This window comes from Coenobita brevimanus, chromosome 67 (assembly GCF_032717465.1).
Source record: "Coenobita brevimanus isolate Jiangsu-jjx chromosome 67, ASM3271746v2, whole genome shotgun sequence".
Lineage (NCBI taxonomy): Eukaryota > Metazoa > Arthropoda > Malacostraca > Decapoda > Coenobitidae > Coenobita > Coenobita brevimanus.
The window spans coordinates 21890658-21915029 of NC_137020.1; the positions used below are offsets into that span (position 1 = coordinate 21890658).

A 24372-nucleotide genomic window follows, 5' to 3' on the forward strand; every position below is an offset into this window, starting at 1 on the left:
TGGACGGTGGGTGTTAGCGCCGAAGTGGTGACATGTGGAGGTGTAGGAGGACTACTGGGCCTTGGGATAGGCTACTGCCCCCGAGATATAGGCCCTGAAGCCTTTGCCCAGAGTCGGACACATAAAAAAAAAAAAAAAAAAAAACCACCAGTATCATCGATTAAATACTGTACTTCCCATGGCACACAAATAACTAAACTAAGTATTTAAATAATATATTATGTGGTCAATACGTACAATTAGGAAGGATGATCTTTTCTTCCCCCATTAAAAAAAAAATCTATCAAAAGTAAAAACCTGTACCCCAAGTTTCAAGTGAACTGTACTACATGTACAGTACAAGTAGACATTATGATGGGTTCAGTCCAAGTTCACAGTCCCTGTACCTGCACCAGATAAACATGAATTATAAATTTTAGGTTGCCTTGTGATATCATTTTGCCTTGTGATACCGAATATCCTTTGTCCCCATGAGTTAATTCAGTGTAAAGTTCATGTGATATCTTCAATATGTCACCGATGCACAAGATCCTGCTGCATATCACTAACACTCAGAAGTTCTCAACATGAGAAAATATATAGTCCTGCACACAAGTTATGCAACACCTATAGCTCTGTTTTTGTAGTTTCATCAACATCATCCAGGTCTACATCAGAGAGGTCAATATCTTCTTCTTCAGGTAAAGCTCCATCTTTCCCATCCCAGGGTTCCACTTTGGAGACACTTGGTAATTTGGCACCACGTACTGGAGCAGTGCGTCCCCGTCCAAATGAAATGTCCCTCAGGAACTCATTGATTCCAGAATCACTGAAAGATCCCTTAAGAAGTGCAAACTGCATCTTCTTTGCATTCAAGGCGGCCAAAGCAGGGTAACCAAAACCACCAATGTCTAAAGCTTGTTCTAAGTCTGGTTGAGCCATGGCTTCAGACCACACCCAACCCCACATCTTCTGCTTATACTTGTCACCCAATTTGGTGAGCATGGAGATGAAATCATTACGGCATTCACTCTGACAGTCCAGAATATGGGGAAGGATAGCGATGATGCAAATAGGGTGTTCCTTGCAGGCACTGTCTAAAGACTCATCATCAACAATTTGCTTGACTTCTGGAGGTTCAACATTGGCAGCTGCCTTATCATTAGCCCAAGCCACAATGTCTGATGCTGTTCTGCCTCCATCATAATCCTCTACATCACCCTTGTTGAAAAATTTGATTGTTGGATAGCCCTGTACTCCATACCTACTTGCCATTACTGTGTGTACTGTGGCATCCAAAGCTCCAAGTTTAACCTTCCCCTTGAGTTCAGTAGCTGCCTTTTGCCAGTGTGGTGCCAAATTTCTACAGTGACCACACCAGGGTGCAAAGAACTCTACCAGCCACATATCATCTGATTTCAGGACCATTTTTTCAAAGTTGCTGTCAGTGAGTTCTAAAACATCATCAGCATTTCCACTTCCTCCACTGCTGCCACCACCACCACTTTTCTTGCCAGACAGCTGTGCATGTACCTTCTCTCGAGCTGCCTTTAATCCAGCATCTACAATACCTTGTGCTGAACGCTGGCCATTATAGTCCTCAGGTTTCTTCTTGTCCAAGCCAAATATTTTTATGGTTGGGAAGCCTCTCACTCCATACTGTCCGGCTAGACTCTTGTGTTCATCTGCATTTACACCACCAACTTTGACCACTCCCTTCAGGGCTTGGGCAGCCTTCTGGTATTCTGGAACAAGCTGCTGACAGTGCCCACACCATGGAGCGAAGAACTCCACAATCCAAACTTCATCGGAGTTTATCACCTCACGCTGAAAATTGGCTGGTGTCAGATCGATAACTCCACTTGATGGGGAATATAGTGCTGAGGCTCCTCCCACCACCACAGCACATATCACTGTGGACAAACGTTAACATTAGAACACACCACAAACAGGTTCAGGAGTGAATGATAAATTGGGATGGTAACAACACTCAATGTTTACATTACATAAAAGAGTCTTTAAAGGGTGAGACAGGATAATGCTAGGAGAGGAAGACCATAAAGTGGCATGAATGAAATATGCAGCATTACACTGGTGATAAAGAAGAAAATGAATCTAAGAGTGAGGTGCATAAGGACAGTAGCCACGGGGCAGTTCTGTCATGGCTATTCCCTACCACGGTTCCCAGCAGGTTTCAAGGTGTTACGAGGTACAACAAATAATATAGACATTATTCCTGGCACTACATCCTGAAACTGGGCAAAATGCTCGAATAAAAATCCCCACTGACACCTATCATGTTGGTAAACCTGCTCAACTTAACAAATGGGAGAGGATTGGAGAAATGGGTAATCCTTCCACAAAATACCAGGTACTTCAATCATCCAGTAATCAGACATGTTTATCTTATACTGAACAAACATTACAGATTTACATGCAAAATTAAACTCAGATTAAGCTGTTGTTGCTCAACCTCAGTCATGCCTGGCCCAGCAATCTGCATCTTAGTGTGGGATGTTGTGCAATGCTCTATAATATGGGTCATGTTATGTGGGCCTATTCTACAAGAGAGGCATGAGCCATCTGTGATTCCACCCAACCCAAATCTAAGTTGGTAACTGAGGAAGGCGGGGTAATATTCTAATATAAGCCTAGCAAGGTGAACTATATCGACTCTATTTAAAGGCATCTCTGATGGGCAGACATGGAGACCGGTATAGTGTTCTGACTTGTGGTGAACGTTAAATTGGTTTCTTGAGTTTCTTCACTGCTAGTGTTGAAAGTCTGGAGGTGGTATGTTGTTGACGAGGGTCTGGTAATGGTTATGTGGTGATTGTTTTACTGGAATATGTCTAGTTGTGTTACGTGGCTGTCATATAATGATGGGTGTTGTGTTTGCATAGGCTGCTGTAGAGAACTGTCTGCCACTCATGTCAAAATATTCTCAAAAGAGGATGACTTTGGTTTCAGAGAGCAAATGAGCTGTGAGAGTGGTGTTAATGCTGCCAGTGATAATACACAGACTACTGTTCTGTACGGTCTTCAAGGTGTTGTAGTTGTTGTTTCGTTAATCAAGGCTCCAACATGCTTGCATGCATCTGCCTTGGGCACCTAATGTAAGCTCTCCATGTTGCTCGATCTCCAGCAGCCTTCCTGTTCAGTCCCTTATCCCTAAGGTCACACACTACGACCTCATCCAGGTCTTTTTCAGTCTGCTTCTCGCAACCCTACAACCGATGTTCACATTTCTCACTTTCTGCACCCAAATGCCATCCCCTGTCTTCTCTGCATGCCCAAACCACCTCAATCTACCTTTCCTCATCACAACACCAATACACTCGAGTCCCATTTTTCCTCTTAACTCTTTCATCATAAACCTAGTCCCCCCAGGCCTCACATTCAAGGACACACTGCACATCCATCTAATCACTGTCATTTCTGTATGTTTGAGTGTGAGATAGGATGGGGATCCAGGCTGGGAGGCACAGGACATCACTGATCCAATGTACTGTTTGTAGAGTTGGGAGAATCCTTCTTTGTGCTGCCCACTAGCCCTATAGCTGTCCTGAGTAAGGGAGTGCACCATATCTTGGTGTCTTGTATGTGTCCCTTTAAGGAAAGTCCAGTGTCCTTTATCATTCCGAGGATCTTAGGACAGGCTGTGCGGCATGGGTACACTGGTGTGATATTAGGGGTGTACCTGTGCTCATGACTGTTGCTGGCAAAAAGTGTAGTGATGGATGGGGCTGGAGTGAACATCAGTTTGTTGTCCTCAACCCAAGACTGAAGTATTTTGAAGCAGATTTGTCACATTGTGCAGGCTGTCTCCAATGTGGTTTACAGCAATGTCATCTGCAGATGAGGCAATGTTTGTGGGCAGCTGGAATGTAGGAATGTTATGCATGTATACGGTTTACAGCAGGGAGAAAGAACAGAAGAGCCCTGTGGAACTCCGTTAGGGAAGTTTCGTTTCTTGATGGCTTGCCCTGTGGTGTAACACACGTTTACCAAACAAATGCCTAGTTGGTTAGCCAGTAGTTAGTGGTGTTCTCCATGTTTGTGTTGTAGATTCTGGCAGTACGTGTATCACGGGCTGGAATCACAGGTTTTACTAATGTCTACTGAAAGAAAGTGGACGTTGCACAGGTTGCAGAGACTTAATATCATCAGAGGTGTGCTGTGTGAGGTTGGTTAGCAAGGTGTTTAGTGCTCTAAATCTGTGTTAGTGGATGCATGGAGGACATGAGATGTGACTAAGAATTAGACTAAGCATTTAGTTATCTTGGACAGTGTGCTGATTAGAAAGCTGTGTTTGGTCCTTATTTGGTTTAAGAAGTAATAACAATTCCATGGTTCCACATGTTACAGTGTGCAGATGGGAGTGCTACATTATGCCTACAAGTACAGCACAATACTGTAGTTACTAATTTTTGTGAGGGCTTGGATGCTATGTAGTCTTAAATATTTCAGGTGTAAATAGCTAATGCCATCCCTGTGTTGTGTGAGGTTGGCAAAGCATTTCTGGAGTTTAGTGTTCTAAATCTGTGTTGTGCGGAAGCAACGGGGACATGAGGTGTGACTTTGTTAAAAATTATGCATTTACTTATCTTGGATGGTGTGCTAATTGGAAGGGTTTGTTGGGTCCTCATCTGGTTTAAGAAGGCTAATAACTGTTCCCTGTTTCCAAATGTTACAATGTGAAAATGGGAGTGCTACAATATGCCTACGGTACGTGTATAGTAGCTGCTCATTACTGTGAGGTCCTGGATGCTGTGTAGTACTAAATGTTTCATGAGTAAGTTCCTAATTCCACCCTTTCCAGTGCCTGTTGAGATCCTTGTTTTCTTGATAATACTATGTGTCTGTTTTCCAATGAAGGTGGTTGCTTGGAGGTCAAGTGGAAAGGACTGCATAAGCAGAGAAAATCATTCTTCAGACTCAGTGCATGTTGTGTAAGGTGACTAATGTTTGCATAGCGTAAGAAGCGATGTGTTGGGTGCTGTAGGTGATGGTGGTATGGGTCTTGGAGGTGCTCGTTTGTGTATTTTCTAGAGCCGAGAGGGGAACGTGGAGTGGCTCAGTGTTGTTAAAAAGACTTTCTTATTTGTTTTCTTTGTGCTAATTTTGTTAATTTCACTTACAGGAATTGATGGAGTGTGTGGTGAAATGCTTAGGTATGGGGGTGAGATTGTTGTGGAGTGGCTATGGAAGTTGTGTAGATTGGCTTGGGAAGAGGGAAGGGTTCCAGAGGACTGGAAACCAGGTATAATTGTTCCTCTGTACAAAGGAAAAGGGGAGAGAGAATTATGTGGTACCCATAGGGGTATTTGCCTTCTTAGTGTGACTGGTAAAATATATGGTAGAATACTCATTGATAGGGTTAGGCATATGACAGAGGAGCTAGTTGGAGAAGAACAAGGGGGATTTAGGAAGGGAAAAGGGTGTGTAGATCAGATATTTGTTCTAAGATGTTTAGTGGAGAAGTATCTAGAGAAGGGATGGAAAGTGTATGCTGCCTTCATGGACTTGGAGAAAGCTTATGACAGAATAGATGGGCAAGGTATGTGGAAGGTATTAAGAATATATGGAGTGGAGGGGAAATTGTCGAGTGCTGTGAAGAGTATGTACGAGGGAGCTAGGGCTACGGTGCGAGTGGATGGTGAGCTGAGTGAGTTCTTTGATCTCAATGTGGGACTGAAACAGGGGTGTGTGATGTCTCCATGGCTGTTTAATATATATATGGATGGGGTTGTAAAGGAGGTGCAAGGTAGGGCAGTGGATGTGGCGCTGGCCCTAATGAGGGTGAGATTTGGAAGTTTCCTGTGTTGCTGTTTGCTGATGATACAGTACTGTTGAGTGAAGATGAATGGGAGTTGCAAGGTTTGGTGAATGAATTTGGGACAGTGTGTAGGAGGAGGAAGCTGAAAGTTAATGTAAACAAAAGTAAAGTTATGGTGTTTGAGAGGAATGAAGTCACAGAGTGTGCAGTGAGGTTGGATGGTGAGGATATGGAGAATGTGAGTGCATTCAAGTACTTGGGTAGTGTGATGAGTAAGGATGGAACTTTGGGGGATGAAGTACGTGAAAGGGTACAGCAGGGAAGGAAGGTTGTTGGTACACTGAAAGCAGTGATGAGAAATAGGGAGGTGAGTATGGAAGTTAAGAAGTCACTGCATGATGGTATTGTGATCCCTACCCTGACGTATGGAAGCGAGGCGTGGACCTTGCAAGAGGGGAACAAGTCAAGAGTGAGAGCAGTGGAAATGAGTTACTTGAGAGGAGCATGTGGAGTGACGTGGAGGGACAGGTTGACGAATGAAGAAGTGAAGGAACATTGTGGGGTAGATGTGGATGTGGTTGAGAAGATTAGGAGAAATACGCTGAGGTGGTTTGGACATGTGGAGAGAATGGAGAATGAAAGACTGACTAAGAGGGTGTATGTAGGTGAGGTGGAGGGAAGGAGAGGGAGGGGTAGACCGAGGATGAGGTGGAGGGATGGAGTTGAGAGGTATATGAGGGAGGGGGGGGTGAGTTGGGGGGTGGGTAGTCAAATGGTGGGTGACAGAGTGACTTGGAGGCGTTTTGTCTGTGGCCACCCTTTGCGGGATTAGGGCGTCGGGCTATAGATAGATAGATAGACTTGTTACTCAAACATACAACAGCCTAAACAGATGTTACACAACCTCTTAGAATGTACTAGTACCAACACTAACACATATCCCCAAATACCTATCTAGAGGTTTAACTAAAGTAGGCATTGGAATAGGACTAAAATATTGGCAATTCTTGAAATAACACAATCATATACATGCTCTTCATATGCATTCTATTCCACACTGTTCACTGGATTTAGTGGTTTCCACACATTCTGGGCCCACTAAGAATATGGCTTTGAGACCAAAATCAGCATCTTAAATTTATATTGCTATAGCTTCAATCACATTATGCATTCTATACGTACACTCATGCGTTGTTAAATTTTTGGTATTTGAATAGTGACACTGCCAGAGTTACACTGCCAGATATCACTAAGTGAGCATGTTGCATGGTGGGTTCAATGGAAATACACTGAGGTATCATGGCTAACCTTCTAGGGGATATATAACCTGAATGAGATCAAAACTACATAAAACAACTTATAGCCCCTAACCCACCCCCATCCACTCAAACCAAACCAACCCATCCATCCACCCACTCAAACACTGTACATATTATATAAATATATATATATTACACACACACACACACAGTGCATATCACCACCACCACCATCTCTACCGCCTTAACTTCCTAAGGTGCGGTAAGACAGGGTCCAGAGCACCAGAAAAACTTGAAAATGAAATGCTTGCCAAAATTTGCCAAACTGAATGTGCTAAACTCCCATTCACTCACTATTCAAGCCCTGAGTAATGTCTTGACTTAATAGGCCTGTGCACCCATTTACACCAAGTGATGCGTCTACAATATTATACACACATTGCTTAAACTTTTCATTACAGCTCAAAATGTTGTAATTTTATTATTTTTGTAGCAGACTATCATTAAAAACTGGTACTGCTAACTTGAAATGGGTGTTACAAAACTGGTCAAACACTAAATTAATGTTAACTGAAACACTGTTGCACATGAAATAGCTATACTGGCCACTAATAATTAATACCAGACAATATATTAACAGTCAAGAGCAATTACAAATGTCTATATAGACAGAAGATGGATGATTCCCACTGACCCTGGAAGGTACTACCATGAGAGTGAAATGTGGATACAAACCTGGTAACTAGCCACACAATCACCACTCTTAAGTAGGGAATATTCCGCCACATGTAATCACTTGATCTTTCTCCCGAGAGTACATAGTGTCAAATTCCAAGCTGAAATTGCTTTGCCCCTCAACAGTTCCTGGCAAGTGAAGGGAGGTAATCAGCTGATTTTGACACTTGGTTTACTTCCAGTCCACAGAAAACTGTAGCTGTATTATGGCCAACCCTACCATGGGGATTTATTAAGACATCTCTCAACCAGGGGGTCATGACTCCCTGCCTGGTCATTGTGCATTTTTCAGGGGACCATGGGGCAATCACAAGTATCTGGAGTCAAAGTATTACTTGATGAGCTTCTTCAGGCATCTTGACTGACAAACAATTCTTGGAGTTTAGGAGTGATTCATTTATGGGCCCATTTCGAAATTATCTTGAGGGAGTTTTGGTTGAGAACTGGTAACTACCCTGTCATGAATAAACTGATACTCTGGGTGCTTCTGAAAATTTCATGTCTGCCAAACACAATTTTTCAAGATGCTTTATGTCCAATCACAGCAGCCTACGATGTTAGATAAGACTGCTATTCTGCCATTGCTGTAACTCAACCACAGATACCCCTATTGGTGGCAAAAATGTAATTTTGATCTTAATCCTCATCTACATTAACACTTTATGTGCATGCACCAAGTCCTTAGTACTGATTACCAGAGTTGTTAAAATGATATCCATCATGCTCATTTGAGTAATGATTCATTATTCAGTTCTTCAAATAAAGATGTGCAGTAAACTCTCAAATACAGTGAGTCTTCGATATACGAAAGGGATAGGGACCAAAAAAAAAAAACTCGTAATTTGAAATTTCATATAACGGAACAATTTTCCTCATTGAAATACACATATACATGGGGGGGATGCGTCCCAGGACCCCCTCAGACCCCCCACCTAAACTTTACCCCCCTCCTCATTTTGAAGTAAGCAATGCCTGTATATAATTGCAGAGAAGGAGGTGGCAATATTCTTTGTCACAGTCCCAACGATGGAAGCTGCAAGGCTTAAAGCAATTCCAATCTCCGAGATTCCCTGCCCCTCTTCATGGGGTCTTGTAATTTCCAATTTCCATTCCAGAGTTAGAGTACGATGCTGCTGCTTCTTTGCAGCGGGCTTCCCCAATGCTGGAGATAATGCTGATGATGATGCAGGGCGCTTGGGAGGCATGGCAAAACAATACGAAAAAGTGAAGGTCTGCAAAAATATCCTCACGTACCAGCAAAGCTGCGAGGAGAGGAGGGACGTGGACTCGACTCAGAAGTGTGCGAAAATTTGTTTACCAGAGAGGGGTTAGTTCGTTTTCTCTCGGTAAGCGAGTGTGGTGCACAGCGCCGCGCCCATTTTGAATTTTTCATACAGTATTCCATTAAACCTTTCATAGCTGCCGGCCTTGAACAACACTTTACTGTTTCGGTGTCAGTGACGTTGAGTTAGGGCGTCCTATAAAAAACTGCGAACAATTATGGGAAGGGAACGAAGGTCACTGGTGTGTTTACCCCATGCAGTCATGCGTTCTCTTAACTTCAGATTTATTCACCAATGTTTACATGCTTATGTTACATGCGCCCTAATTTTGAGTAAGTTTCTTTCAGCAAGAGAATATAATTTACCACCCTCAAAATAGAAAAATATAGAAGACAAACTAGAGGAATATGAACTGAATTGGTATAGTCTTTTGGCTGTATGCTTACACGAAAGATTACAGGTTTTACAATTTTAAGAGACGACATAGAACAAAAATGTTTGCTAATCAGAAAAAAAAATTACTCTTTCGTCCCACATGTTCTTGTAGGTTAGAATTCAGTTCCACATTCTTCGTTCAGAATCGCTCTTCCCAATATATTTAGAACCGACTGAGCACAGTTATTTCTGCTCCTTAAAGTTAGTGTACATTTACTGCTCATTCTTTTGTTCATTCTTATGTGTATGTGTGAAAGAGAGAGGACGGATACAAACAATAATGTATTCCATTATGGCTTTCATAGCTGCTGGACTTGAATGACGCCTTACTGTATTGGTGTCAGTGACGATGAGTTAGGGCGAGCTATAACAAACTGCAAGCAATTATGAGAAGGGAACGAAGATCACTGGTGTGTTTAAACGACCCTACTCCACCATCCTAAGCAGTCACGGCATTCACAGTTCACTTCATCCCAGATGTTTTTGACAAGGTTTACGTGCTAATGTAACACACATCCTAATTTTATTAATTCGTTCACATATCACAGCAAATCACAGGATGGGTTTAGGGGAAAAAAATAATAAAAAAAAAAGCCAGGTGTGCCAGACGAGTCTTTTCACATATGTAAGAAAAAGAAATTGATTTTAGAACCTCGAAAAAATGATCCCAAGGCCAACCATGGGAGCACACAAATTTCTGAACCCACAGCCATTGAGGGGGCTAAACATACGCTTTACTTTAAGCAGTAAAAGCACCTTACCACATCAGTTCTTCCTGATAGTCTGTTATATTTTTCAGATTATTTCTGGGTTGGTAAATACAGTAAACGTTTCTTGTTAAAACTGTTTCCTCGTCGTTTTTAGCTGTTCTGGTATGACAACTCTTGTTTATTTCGTTAACATAATGGCGGAAAGGACTGTTATTCCCTAAATGTTTAACTAAACCTGGCCTACCTAAGCTTATCTGTACCTAATAATTTAACCTAACCTACCCTCCAGTTGGAAAATTGGAAAACGATATCCACCTTTGAGCACGCTGAGTGTCTTTCACTGCACTGGAAATGATTGTAGGGGAAAGTGACGATAATAACAGGGAGGAAATTTTTCAGCAAGAAAAAGTAATTTGCCAAACTGAAAGTCGTCAGAAAATTACAGAAACAAGCTGGAGCATTATGAACTGAATTGGTAAGGTCTTTCTGCTGCTTCAAGTGTATAATGAAAGACCCAAGTATCTTCCCAAAGTCTGACAAATATAGGGTGGAAAATTGAACCATTTGAAACATGCACTAGTAGAAACAGGGTTTTCATTGTATTTCACCTGATGTAAATTATCTTCAGACGGAACTGGGAAGATAGTTGTCTTTCATTGTACATTTACCAGTAAATAAATCAATCTAACAGTACTTGTGTTTTGTTTCCACAAGATTAATCGTGATTTCAGACTACAGTATTCAGGCACCTCTTCACACCACATAGTCTGGATAATAGGGCTTTCTCTGTATTTCCTTTCATATCAATTTTCGTATCATCGAGACAGATATTCTCATATTGTGGAATCTGTCCTATACTCATCGCTTTCGTACCATCGAAAATTTGTACTTCGGGTTTTCGTAACCCGAAGACTCACTGTACTCACTGTTGCACCTTTGGTATATATCAATTTCCAACATACCAAATGGGGCTGAATTTTTAAAATTATGGGGGAAACCCCAAAATAAAACCCCCTACCAGGTATTCTTCATGGAGCCATATGATAACCTTATTTTGCAGGTCTATCTATCCATCTATTGCCAGATGCCTCAATCCCGTAAGGGGTGGCCACAAACAAATCGCCTCCATGTCACCCTGTCCAATGCCATTTCACTGTCATGCTCCCAGCTCACACCGCTCTCTCTCATATACCTCTCCACTCCATCCCTCCATCTCATCCTCCCCCCTCCCTCTCCCCCCCTCCAACTCACTCTCCTCATTAGTCTCTTACTCTCCATCCTCTCCATATGGCCAAACCACCTCAATGTATTTCTCCTAATGCTTTCTATCACATCCACACCACAAAGCTTATTTATCAGTCTCTCTCTCCATATAATTCTGCATGCTCCTCTCATATGGGTCATTTTTACTGCTCTCACTCTTGACTTATGTCCTTCCAACAAGGTCCAAGCTTCACTTCCATGCATTAGAGTTGGTATCACAATACTGTCATGCAGTGACTTTTTACTTCCATGCTCATTTCCCTGTACCTTAGTACTGCTTTCAAAGAACCAGTATCATTCTTACCTGTTGTACCCTTTCAAGCACTTCACCCTCAAAACTTCCATCCTTACTCATCACACTACCCAAGTTCTTCAACTTTTTTTTTTTTTTTTCCTCCAGGATCCTACTTGCTCCATCATTAACCTGTACTAGAAACTTGAGGTGCAAAAAAGGTCACAATGATTATGAAGCTGCTCTCACCAGATTTTCTGTTTCTGATGGTTTTGGAGACTTGTTGAAATGGAGGAGCTTAATACAGTACGGTACCAGTAATAACTCACTGACCACTAGATATCCTTCCTAAAGATGTATAAAATAAACCTGAGAAGGTAAGAAGTTCTTCTATGACTGACAGGGCTAAATTTCTTATAATATTTGACAGAAACCACAACTACCGTAGCAATGAAACTGTTTTCCCCACTTTTTTTTTTTTTTTTTTTTTTTTTAATTGGAAATAACTAATCTTCCAGTTATGACATCCCTCTAACAGGGGTGGTTGCTGTGGTAATAGTGGTGATTTGCGAAAGAACTCTATAAAAATTGAACAACTTGCATTAAAAAAAAAAAAAAAAAAAAAGTAGCTAAAAACATTAGACAGTACATTGTTTAACGGTATTTACCTACCCAGACCCCAATCAATCTAAGACAGACTTGTGCAGTCACATGGGAGACCTTACACTACACATGCACAAATGTTTAATGGTGCTTTGCCCTCCTAATGATTATCAGTACATTTTCCTTTATACTTGAAAAATGGGAGCATTCACATCCTGATAACTGGGTCATTTAATCTGGAACTCAGTCAATTCCTCCCAACTAGCACAGGCACATATTTTCTAAATTCCTTCCATGATATTTTGTGATGAACAGTACACAAGTTTTTCAATACTGTACTATAATCACTGCTTATTATACCCATAATCTATATATTATTTCCAGAGTAAAATACTGCAAAACAGTTATTACAATGCACACAGTGGTCCATTAGAATTTATCACAATATTAAAGTCTCACTGCATGTTTAATCTGAAACTCCTGTTTAGTTATTAAAGGGATTACTGTTTCATCTGGCAAGAGCTAAAAAGAACGTACAGACTATTAGTTACAATTCACAAAGCTGAAATCATGCGAAGACAAAGCCGCCAACCATAATCGCACGTACCAATGTTTCCTGGGAAACAACAACACAACTAGCTGTATATGGGTGCAAGCATATAATCTTCATTTGATCCATATAAAAATATTTCAGCCAAATGACAATGTTAACCCTTCATTAGTCAGGTGGGGTGTACTGGTACACCAAATTTTTTTAAAAGCACCATATTTCCTTGCCGGTAATTCAAATATTTCTCTCCGTTCCAGTACTCTCTTGATTCAGTGAGGGGAGAGAGCCTGTGGATTGGTTTGGTCCTGCCTCTGCTGTAGTGAGAGGGGTACTTCCCCCCCCCCTCCCTGGGGTGTCCAGTCACCCAATCAAACTAACCATTTAGATCATAGTGTGATACAGATTGGTTTTTTATCTTATTTTTGAATACTGTTTATCATTATACTGATTTTATAAACCACAAAATGTATTTTCCTGTGCGTGTTTACCTGACAAATGAGATATGGGTCCATTTGTTATTTTTTTACTGATATCATAATTTATTCTATTTTATTATTATAAATTAATAAACACCACATTCAAGGCATTCAATCTTTTCAATAGTGACTGCAGAGATATGCTGCAGTGGCCATATGAATATATTTTACATATTAGTAACACTACATGTATTTTTGTATTGGACTAACCATATTTGAATACCCCACAGGACTAACGATGGCTTAATAGCTATTATATCAAGGCATATATGTCTGATACTTTTATCTGATTAAAATGATATTAAAACACCTGACAAAGTGAATACAGGTATACCCCAGTTTAACGATCCAATTGGCTAAGTAAAAACCCATCATTAGGCAGGGTAACTTATCTCGGGGTAGATTTAACAAGTACTGTACAGGTATACCCCGGTTTAACAATGTAATTGGTTAGGTAAAAACCCATCGCTAGGCCTTGAGTTTCCCCCCAGCCAAGTCCGAAACCCATCCAAATGAGTCCAAAAACAAGTTTAAAGCCAATCTAATTGGCCTAACAGCTGTAAAAGAAGATAACCAAAGCCTAACACTGTAAATAACTCACTAAAATCAACAAATAAAATCTGAAAATCGTCAAATATAAGTCTGGAAAAAATCAAGCTTAGTAAACTGTACCCCAAAATGACAATGTTCACCCCACCTATGGTTAAAACACATTAATCTTAGTCTAAAAACAGTGTATAAATCATCCTAAACACACAATTTTAGTCTAAAATATCATCAAAATTGTTTTAAAAAATAAATAACCCATCGTTAAATCGGGGTTTGGCTATCGTTAAGTGGAATATGGTGGTACTTCTACTCCCATCGCTAAGCTCGGGTATTGTATCTAGGGGTATCGTACATTGAGGTATATCTGTATAGGGATGCGTTTTTGAGCCTTGGGTTTCCCACCCAATCACGTCCTAAAGACCTACACCCATCCGAATTTGTCTAAAAACAAGTTTAAAGCCAACCTAAATGGCCTAACAGCTGTAAAAGAAGTTAACCTAAGACTAGCACCTGTAAAGAACTCACTTAAACCAACAAAAAAACTTTAAAAATCGTCAAATATGTCCGGGAAAAAAAATCAAGCTTAGTAAATCGTACCCCAAAATGACAATGTTCACCCCACCTATGGCTAAAACACATTAATCTAAGTCTAAAAACAGTTTACAAATCAACCTTAACACACAATTTTAGTTTAAAATATCATCAAAATCGGTAAAAAAAAAAAAAAAAAGTTAAACTGGGGTTTGGCCATCATTAGGCGGGGTATGGTGGTATCCTACCCCCATCATTAAGCCAGGGTATATATTGCATCTAGGGGCACTGTATATTGAGGTATACCTGTCGCTTGTAAGCTATGAACAATATACTGTTATGTTCTGAGGTTTAGATGATACAGGCCAATTTGGTCAGTTTAGTGACTCACTTCAACTAGCTGTATCATACTGAGGCTTCTTTTCCTCATTTTATCATGAAAATTAGTTCGTAGAAGTATACTTCTGAACACAGCGATAAATGAAACACATGAAATACCAGTTGAGTTCGAGTGTTTCTTTTTCAAATTAGGTTATCAGGTGAAAACTTTTTTTTTTTTTTTTTTAATGCGAGGAAGAAGGAACCAAAGGCCATGAGCCCGCAGTAACAGTTCCCTCCAAGAGAAAAACAAAATACAATAGAGAGCCAAATTCAAGATCCGGTCATTTTGAGATGCCTGGACACACTGCGTTTGAAAGACTGGAGATCATAGGAAGCAGGAAATACAGACAGAGGGAGACAGTTCCAGAGACGACCTGTTGCATAAATGAAAGACTGGGAGTAACAGTTGACTCTTGCATTAGAGAGTTGGACAGAAAAGGGATGAGAGTTTGCTGCCAGACGGGTGCTACGCGCCCGTCGTAGAGGTGGAGGAATGCAAGCAGACAGTTCAGAGGAGCAGTGACCATTAAAGTAGCGATAGAAAAGAGATAAAGATGCAACAGAGCGGCAAAGAGACAGAGGTTGAAGGGAGTCAGTAAGAGGAGGAGAGTTAATGAGATGAAAAGCCTTTGACTCCACCCTATTGAGAAGAGCTGTATGTGGGGAGCCTCCCCACACATGAGAGTTGTACTCCACACAGGGACGGATAAAACCCCTGTATAGAGTCAACAATTGTGCAGGGGTAAAGAAAGAGCGGAGTCGGCTTAGCACACCCAATCTCTTGGAAGAAGATTTTACAAGAGATGTAATATGATTTTTCCAAGATAAGTCCCGAGTAAATGAAACCCCAAGCATGTTCACGGATGATGCAGGATTAAGCTGAATATTATTAAACATTAGTGGGTATACCTGTGGAAGATTTTGTCGGGTTGATAGGTGTAAGAACTGAGTCTTAGATGCATTAAAGACAACCATATTATTTTTACCCCAGTCAGAGATACGAGCCAAGTCAGACATTAGGTGTGCCATGGCCTCATCCCTTGTTTGTTGAAGTAACTGTTGAGATGGGCATTGCGGGAACCGAATGGAAAGGTGAAGGGTGGAGTCATCAGCGTATGAGAGGATAGGGTTAGATGTACAGCTTAGAAGATCATTGATGAATAAAAGGAAGAGATTTGGTGATAGGACAGAGCCCTGAGGAACACCACTGTTGATAGATCTAGGAGAAGAACGATGGCAGTCTACAACAACGGCTATAGAACGACCAGAAAGGAAACTAGCGATGAAGGCACAGATAGAAGGATAGAAACCGTAGGAGGGCAGTTTGGAAATTAAAGATTTATGCCAGACTCGATCGAAAGCCTTTGAGATGTCAAGTGCAATGCCAAAGCTTTCGCCAAAGTCCCGAAAGGAGGATGACCAGGAGTCTGAAAGGTAGGTGAGAAGATCACCAGTGGAGCGTCCGTGAAGGAATCCATACTGACGATCGGAAACAAGGTTGTGATAGGAAAGATGCCTTAAAATTTTTCTATTGAGAATTGACTCGAAAACTTTTGAAATACAGGACGTTAAAGCAATTGGACGATAGTTGGAGGGTTGGGAGTGGTCACCCTTCTTTGGGACTGGCTGAATGAGAGCAAACTTCCAGTAAGAAGGAAATGTACAAGTTGACAGACAAACGCGAAAGAGTTTGCCTAGGCAGGGTGTAAGCACAGAAGCACAGTTCTTGAGAACAACAGGAGGGACCCAATCAGGCCCATATGCCTTTTTAGTACTGAGGCCAGTGATGGCAGAAAATACATCAACTGAAGAAGTTTTAATGTCATCCATGAGGAAGTCAGAGTGGGGTAGTGATGGAAGAACAGCACCGGAACCGTCTAAGGTGGAATTGTAGGAGAAAGTCTGTGCGAAGAGATCTGCTTTATCAGTAGAAGAAATAGCTACAGAACCATCGGAGTAGAAAAGAGGAGGGAAGGATGATGATGTAAAGTTGTTAGAAAGATTTTTGGCAAGGTGCCAGAAGGAGCGGGAAGAATTCGAGTTGGAGAGTTGAGAGCATTTAGTATGGATGAAATTATTTTTAGTAGAGCGAAAAACAGACTTAGCACGATTCCGGGCAGAAACGTAAAGACGATGTGATTCAGGGGAGGGTTGGCTCCGGTACCTTTTGTAGGCCTTCTCCTTGTTGCGGACAGCATTAGAACAAGCGTGATTAAACCAAGGCTTTCTTGCGTTAGTCAAAGGATATGAGAAAGGAATGTATGCATCCATGCCCGAGAGAATAACCTTTGTAATGCGCAAGGCACACTCAGATGGCTCACAGCCATGGAAGCAATAATCATTCCAGGGAAAATCAAAGAAGTACTGCCTGAGGGCCTCCCAGTCCGCGGCTCCAAAATGCCACAGACGACGCTTCCCTGGAGGGTCCACAGGCCGTACCAGAGTGATAGGACAGGTTAAGGTAATAAAGTTGTGATCGGAGGAGCCCAACGGAGAGAAAAGATTAACAGAGTAAGCAGAAGGATTAGTTGTGAGGAAGAGGTCAAGTATGTTGGAGCTCTCTCCAAGGCGGTCAGGGATACGGGTAGGGTGCTGTACAAGCTGCTCTAGGTCATTAAGGATAGAAAAGATGTAGGCTTGTTCACCAGGTGGATCCGTGAAAGGAGAGGAGAGCCAAAGGTGGTGGTGAACATTGAAATCTCCAAGAATGGAGATTTCAGAGAAAGGAGAAATGGACAGAATGTGTTCCATCGTAGAAGTAAGATAGTCGAAGAATTTTTGATAGTCAGTAGAATTAGGGGATAAGTAAACAGCAGATATATTTAGTCAGAGAATGACAGGAAAGCCGAAGCCAGAGTGTGGAGAATTCAGAAGAATCAAGTTCAGGAACAGGAGAGCAAGATGAGTCGTTGCGTATGTATACACAACAGCCACCTTTGGCTTTGAAATGAGTATAGAGAAAGTAGGAGGATACAGAAAAGGGTTTGCTGTCAGTTGCCTCAGACAGCTGAGTCTCCATTAGAAAAAGAAGGTGAGGTTTAGAGGAGGAGAGGTGGTGCTCACTCCCACTGCAAAACAGCCTCCAGTTCCTTGGAAAAATCTCTCCTCTGCTTAGAGAGGGTTAAAGTAACAAGCGAAACACAAGACAACCATCAATGAACACATTTGAAATCTTCAATATATTCTGGTGCAAGACCTGGGGGGATTCTGTCTTATAACACACCCTGGGAAGGGGGGGGGGGTTTCCTGCATTACCATAGTTACAGGGCATTTTTATAAACTTAGCTACTTCAGAAAGCTGTAAATGTGGATTCAGAGTGCATAAATATTTCACTGACATCTACCAGTAGCTAGAGTGCATAAATATTTCACTGACATCTACCAGTTGCTAGCTATATCTAACATTCCTACAGCACATTTTTAAATTTGGAAGCCACCTGCCAAAGACTGGATTATATCAGGGTAGGTTAGGTTAAATCATTAAGTTTCCCTTAGCTTTGGCACAATGATTAATGTTTTCTTTCCTTGTGTAATTTGTGTGATACACTGATTCATCCAGTCGGAGCGATGGTTAGTACATAACACTGCCAGTCTGATAGATTCTTGGTAAACACAGTTGTGGGAAATCTGGCTGCTTCATTAAATACCCATATATAGGTATCTTTTGTTTTTCTCAATCATGTCTTGCAGTCAAAAATTAAAATTTAACTAGGCAATTTGTGTTGCTTATATGCTAAAATTACTTTTCTTGAGATAAGTAGCTATGTTATATTGTTGGAATTGCCATGAACATTTCATAAAGAATTACTGAAGTGTTGGCAAATGCTGCAATCAAGCCATACAGCATTCAAAATACAGTAAAACCTCGATATAACAGACTTCAACAGACTGGAATTCTCTTTCACTGAAATCAAGGAGCTACCGCACTAAATTCTCATCCATCCATCCATCATCCAATCCTACATTGCCCCAGTAGGAGCATGGAGCAGACTGGAATTCTCTTTCACTGAAATCAAGGAGCTACTGCACTAAAATCACATACATACAGATATCGGAAAAAGTCCGATAAAGCCAGCAGTCCGGACAGCCTGACCCCATCTGCTATGTTCACCACAGTAAGGAAAATAAAAGACGTTTAGCAGTGTTCAGTACAGTATTACCATATTATATATATATTTTATTACTGTAGCGAATGTATAACACAGTACAGTATTGTAATGGTAGTGAAAACAGTTTTAAAACTGTTGGTGCGATCTGGACTAATGTCTGATATTGGAAAAAGTCCGGGATAGCAGGGGGGGGGAAGTCCAGATGTCGCTTTTAACAGAATTTTGTTTTCAGAGAGGCTTGGGCCCCAATTAGTCAGTTATAGTGAGGTTTAACTGTACTGGAACGCCAACTGTGGCTTCTGCAGTCTGCTATTAATAATACCCTTAACTTTCAAATTAATTCACTCATTCTCTCCATCGGTAAAAATATGCTTTACACTCGCAGTAGAAGCACCTTACCAAACCAGTTCTTTTTCTTCCTGATGGTCTTATATTATTCTGATTATTTCTGGGGTGGTATATAAACGTTTGTTAAATCTGTTTCCCCATTATTTTCTGCTGTTCCTTTGTGACAACTCGTTTGATTCGTCAGCGTAATGGCAGAAGGGAATGTCCTAACCTGTGTTTAACTATACCTAACCGAACCTAGCTTAACTGTAACTAATAATTTAACCTAACCTAAGCTCCAGTTGGGAAACTGGAAAACAAAATCCACCTCTGAGTACTGTACACTGCTTCTTCCAGTGCACCAGACATATACAATCATACGTAGCTATGGCTTAAATAATGCGATGATAATAATGGGGGGGGGGGGGATTTTCTACAGGGACAGGTAATTTACCACCCTGAAAAAAGAGTCAAAAATACAGAAAATAAACTGGGGGAATATGAACTGAACTGATGGTCTTCCTGCTGCTTCAGTTAAGCGTATATTTAGCTATCCATCTATTTATCTATCTGTATATTCTTCGGATAAATGAATGCACTCGATATTATTTTCCCTTAAATATTGCTTCCCTACACATTCCTTTAACTTTGCATGCCTCGTCCATGCCGGGTCAGACACGGGAGTTAATTTAGAAGATCAAAAGGCATGACTAAAATTTCATGCCTCACCTGCTAATATCCTCATAGTGGCGCTGTCGTGCTGTCCTCTTTCTTCTGCACACCACAGTATACCACCTGGCCGTGGTGATGTTAGAGAAGAGAATGAAACACTTTCGCTTCTCCCACACACAACACCGCTCCTCCTACTTGTGCCACTTGTCCGTAAACAAACCTTGCCCGTGTCTCAACCCCTTCACATCTATCAAACCCTTCACCATATTATTAAGACAGTTCTTCAAATACATCAACTGTATTATCAAAGTTTGCATATATATATGGAAAAAATATTTACGTGTCTCAGAATATATGGAAAAATGAGCCATAGAACTACATTGCTATCATGTAATGTCCACAAACAAATAACGCGAGTTGAAGGTTTCGGATTCAAACACGGATCGTGGACAAAGCTGATTGGCTTACGTGTTCGTTCCGATGGCGCGGAGAGTTTAAAACACCTGTCAATAAACGTCACAAGTACACGTAAACTTTACAACATGTACCGTAACATGGTGCATAGGCATTGGCAAGATAGCCACATATGCAAGATCTTTAGTATACAGTGGTCATTATTATCATTACTATTATTATTATTATTATTACCCCAACTCACCTTATAAAGATCAACATCATTACCATCCTATAGGCCTACCACCATCAGCACCATCATTATTATTATCATTTCCCTAACTCATCATCATCATCATCATCATCATCATCATATTTATTCATATCTCACTACTTGATGGGATACAAGGATTTCAAAAGTAGGAACAGAAAAAAAAAAAAAGCCAAGTTAAATAGGACTTACATACAATAATTTATCAATAAAGTTTTAAAAATTTTCTACTCCATCCTACAGGTATAACAGCTCATCCAAAAAATGTTCTTCATACTGCCGGTAGCAGATAGTAAAATACGTCGACTACAGGTTAGAAAAAGGTAGATCAATAACTTCTACCATGTGAATCTCCATACCAACACCATCTATTATCTCCATTGCTTCTCTCTCTCTCTCTCTCTCTCTCTCTCTCTCTTTTTTTTCATACATGACTTAGTCACACATGCCCTCATCTTCACCTTCCACGTCGTGTACCGTCAAATTCACTTATGAAAAATATTGTCCTTACATTACCTTTTCCATTCTCGCTACGTGAGTGTTGACAGTAGTGTAAAAACCAAAAAGGTTATCATTCATTCATTCATTCATCCACTAATCCTGTGTTTCCCCATGAGGAGTTTAGGGGCATTGGTCTAGCCAAATTGGTCCTGACATTTAAGATGAGAGTGACTAGCCTCACCCATCCCTAAGTGGATCGTCGTCTACTATAGGTGCAACAGCACTGCTTCCTGTGCTTACGGGCAGTGTGCCACCGAAAGTGAGTAGGCACTGTCTAGGCAAAGCAGAGACTAGAACATTAAACAAACTGAAATCCATGAAGATCTACACGTACAATGTAAGGAGCCTCGTAGGTTACAAACTTGATACCTTAATGACTAAATTAGAAAACATTAGCTGGAATACTGTATGTTTGAGGTCCACAGAAAAGACGAAAAGTTAATTCAGCTTCAAGACAGCAACCACCTGTTTTACTGCAAAGGATGACAGAGGAAAGAGTTAGTGGTGTACTAGGATTTCTAATTAGGCCTACCGTAAATCTTGCGGACAACATTGTTAAAATCAGCCATGTATACGGTGTATCTGACAGAATAGCATGGATTGTAAGTAGACTAGACAAAATATACATCCTGAAAGTGGTACAAGTATATGCACCGACTTCCCAAAGCTCAGATGAAGAAATAGAAACATTCTATGACGACATCTCCCGGATTATGGAAAAAGAAAAGACCATACTATACTCATGGAAGACTCCATGCAAAAGTTGGCAAATAGAAAAATGGAGAAACATGCATGGGAAGATTCGGAGAAAGAGAAAGGAATGACAGGTAGTAAATTTTGCTGATATATATAACATAAGAATAATGAACATATTCTTCCACAAAAGAACAAGGAGAAAATGTAACTGGAGAAGCCCAAAATGGGAGAGGGAAACAGAGAGGGAAAAAAATGAAATCGACTTCATAACAGCAGATAACAACACGATCACTAATGTCGCGGTTATCAACAAGGGAAGTATAGGAAGTGACCATAGAATGATGGTTTACACAGCCAGATTTAATTTCAGAAGTGAAAAAAACTGATTAAAAACAAAAGGATATACCCAATAAATGTTAACGAATAAAAAAAAAAAAAAAAAAAGGTGTCTTTAGTTAGAAATAAGTAAGAGATTTGCTCTAAGTTAAGCTAAGTGTGGCACTGATGAGTAAAATGATAGGCTAACAAAAGTGTGAAGGGAATCAGCGGAGGTAGCAGGGAATGCCCCTCGAGCTCATGAAAAGAAGGTGAAGAAAATAAAAACAAAGATGAAGTAGAAACAAGCTTACTGTTATGCTAGGTGTTTTTAGGTCGGCTTCCCGTCCTACAAACACCTATGATATAGCCGGGTTCTTTATCAAGACCGGAGCTAGGATACATTACAAGAGGAACAGGGCATAAAAACTCTGGGCATAAAATACCGGCGGTGACAACGCAGGGCGCCACTATATCCCCAGGAGGAGATCCCGGAGGGGTAGATGATGCGGGCGGCGCGTCCAGTCCAGAGGGACATAAGTTCCCCCGGGCTGCACGTCCCTTTTCCCCGGAAGGCGCCCGCCGCTACCACCCTAGTCAAAGTGAACTACCTTTCGGGCGAGCTGACCCTGGCCAGGATCGGGGTGGAGCTGACCTATTATCTCCGAGCAGCACCCCAGTGACGGTCGGTAGCCACGCACACCAGGAGACGGCCTGTAGCCACTCTGAAAACCAGGAGACGGCCTGTAGTCGCTCAGTCCAAAGGGCCACGGCCTGTAGCCGGGCCCCAGTGATGGCCTGTAGCCGCACATAAAAAAGGCCATGGCCTGTAGCCGGGCCACCAATTAGGAGACGGCCTGTAGCTGCTCCGTCAGGTGCTGCTCACACCCCCTGTACAAACCAGCAACGGCCTGTAGCCGCGCCGGGGAGAGACAAGTACGCCCCCTCTCCTTCTGTAGTTGCCTCGGAGGGCACGACACTGGCGATGGCCTGTAGCTGCACCAGTAAGCAGGAGACAGCCAGTAGCCGCCCCTCGTCTGCATGTCACCCTCCTTGCGGGACTTCAGTGACGGCCAGTAGCCATGCTTCATCTGCGTTCCCATCAGGGAGTTGGGCCCCGGTGACAGCCTGTAGCTGCCCTCTGTCTGCTGCCCAAGGGAACCCAGCAACGGCTGGTAGCCACGCCAGGGAAAGACGCCAAAGTCCCTTGCCCCCTGCAACGAGAGGGCAATCTGCGATCAGTCCTGCCCACCAGTGGGAGCGCAGACTGCTCCTCTGTCCACCCAGACCAAGGCAACCTCCAGGAGGAGGGCTTCTGCCCCGAGGACTGGTGGAGAGGCCCGGTACTATCCCCGGGGTTATTCTCCATCCAGCTGGCTGAGGAGGACACCTACATGACGGACTCTGGCAGGGAACGACACTGCAGCCCAACCCTGATGGCGCTGATGAAGGTGATGCCCGTCCTCCACCAGGTGCCTGAGCGAGCACCTCCGGAACCTATTTGGCCCCAGCCCCAAGGGCCAGACCCCAATCCCCAGCCCAGGTAGTGAGGGGCCCTTCGCTGCACATAGCCCGAGCCCTAGACGAGAAACGATGCCCCTGAGAGTGGTCCCGTGGCTGTGGGATGAAGAGACTCCTGAAGGGACTCTGCCCCAGGTCGATGACTGTGAGTCCCCGGATCTCCCCTTCCCCTCTGCCCTACCAGTGACCTAACAGTGAGTGCAAAGACAGTGCATTACAAGTGACCAGTGAGGCCGGGAAGCAAGAAAAGACATCCGAGGCAGTGCATGCAGATAAGAGGCAAAGCTCAGTATAGTATCTATAACTCAGTAATAATGTGCTCTCTCTTTGTGTAAAATCAGAAATGGAGTTCAGTGACACCATCCCTGTGACCATCATAAGCCAAGTGCCAGAGTGAAAGACCTTTGTGAGACTCATGTTATTGCCTCCTCATGGAAAACGAGCCTTCTATGCAAAGACGGTAAAGTAGTGCCTTGCCCTCCCAGTCCAGACCCAGACTCCTGTACATCTAGTATCCTGTGTGATACTCAATCCCCAAATACCAGCCTATGTATTAATTTTGTCTAGCATATTGTGTAAGACTGTCTGCCTGTTCTGCTCCAGTCTAGAAGGGGAACCCAGCTGCATCCTAGGTGTGCTTAGCTCGGGAAGCCGAGCTAAAAACACCTAGCATTACAAGACAACTACCTTACACGTATATAACTAAATTCTTTAGTACAGTACAGACAATCACACTGAAGTACTCGCCCGGCGGAGCGAGCTGGACACCACCACCCCAGAAGGACGTGATAGCGAGGCCACC

The 24372-nt window shown here is 42.1% G+C and overlaps 1 protein-coding gene across 1 annotated transcript; it reads right to left on the minus strand.

Moving 5' to 3' along the window:
* Window positions 1–148: 148 nt before the first annotated feature.
* Window positions 149–20063, minus strand: CaBP1 (Protein disulfide-isomerase A6 homolog CaBP1). The gene is made up of 2 exons (XM_080276955.1): window positions 19931–20063; window positions 149–1892 (listed from the first exon to the last, which is right to left on the minus strand). Exons 1-2 carry the CDS (start codon window positions 19944–19946, stop codon window positions 607–609), a joined length of 1302 nt encoding a protein of 433 aa, XP_080133081.1. The 5' UTR covers window positions 19947–20063; the 3' UTR covers window positions 149–606.
* Between the last annotated feature and the right edge of the window lie 4309 nt (window positions 20064–24372).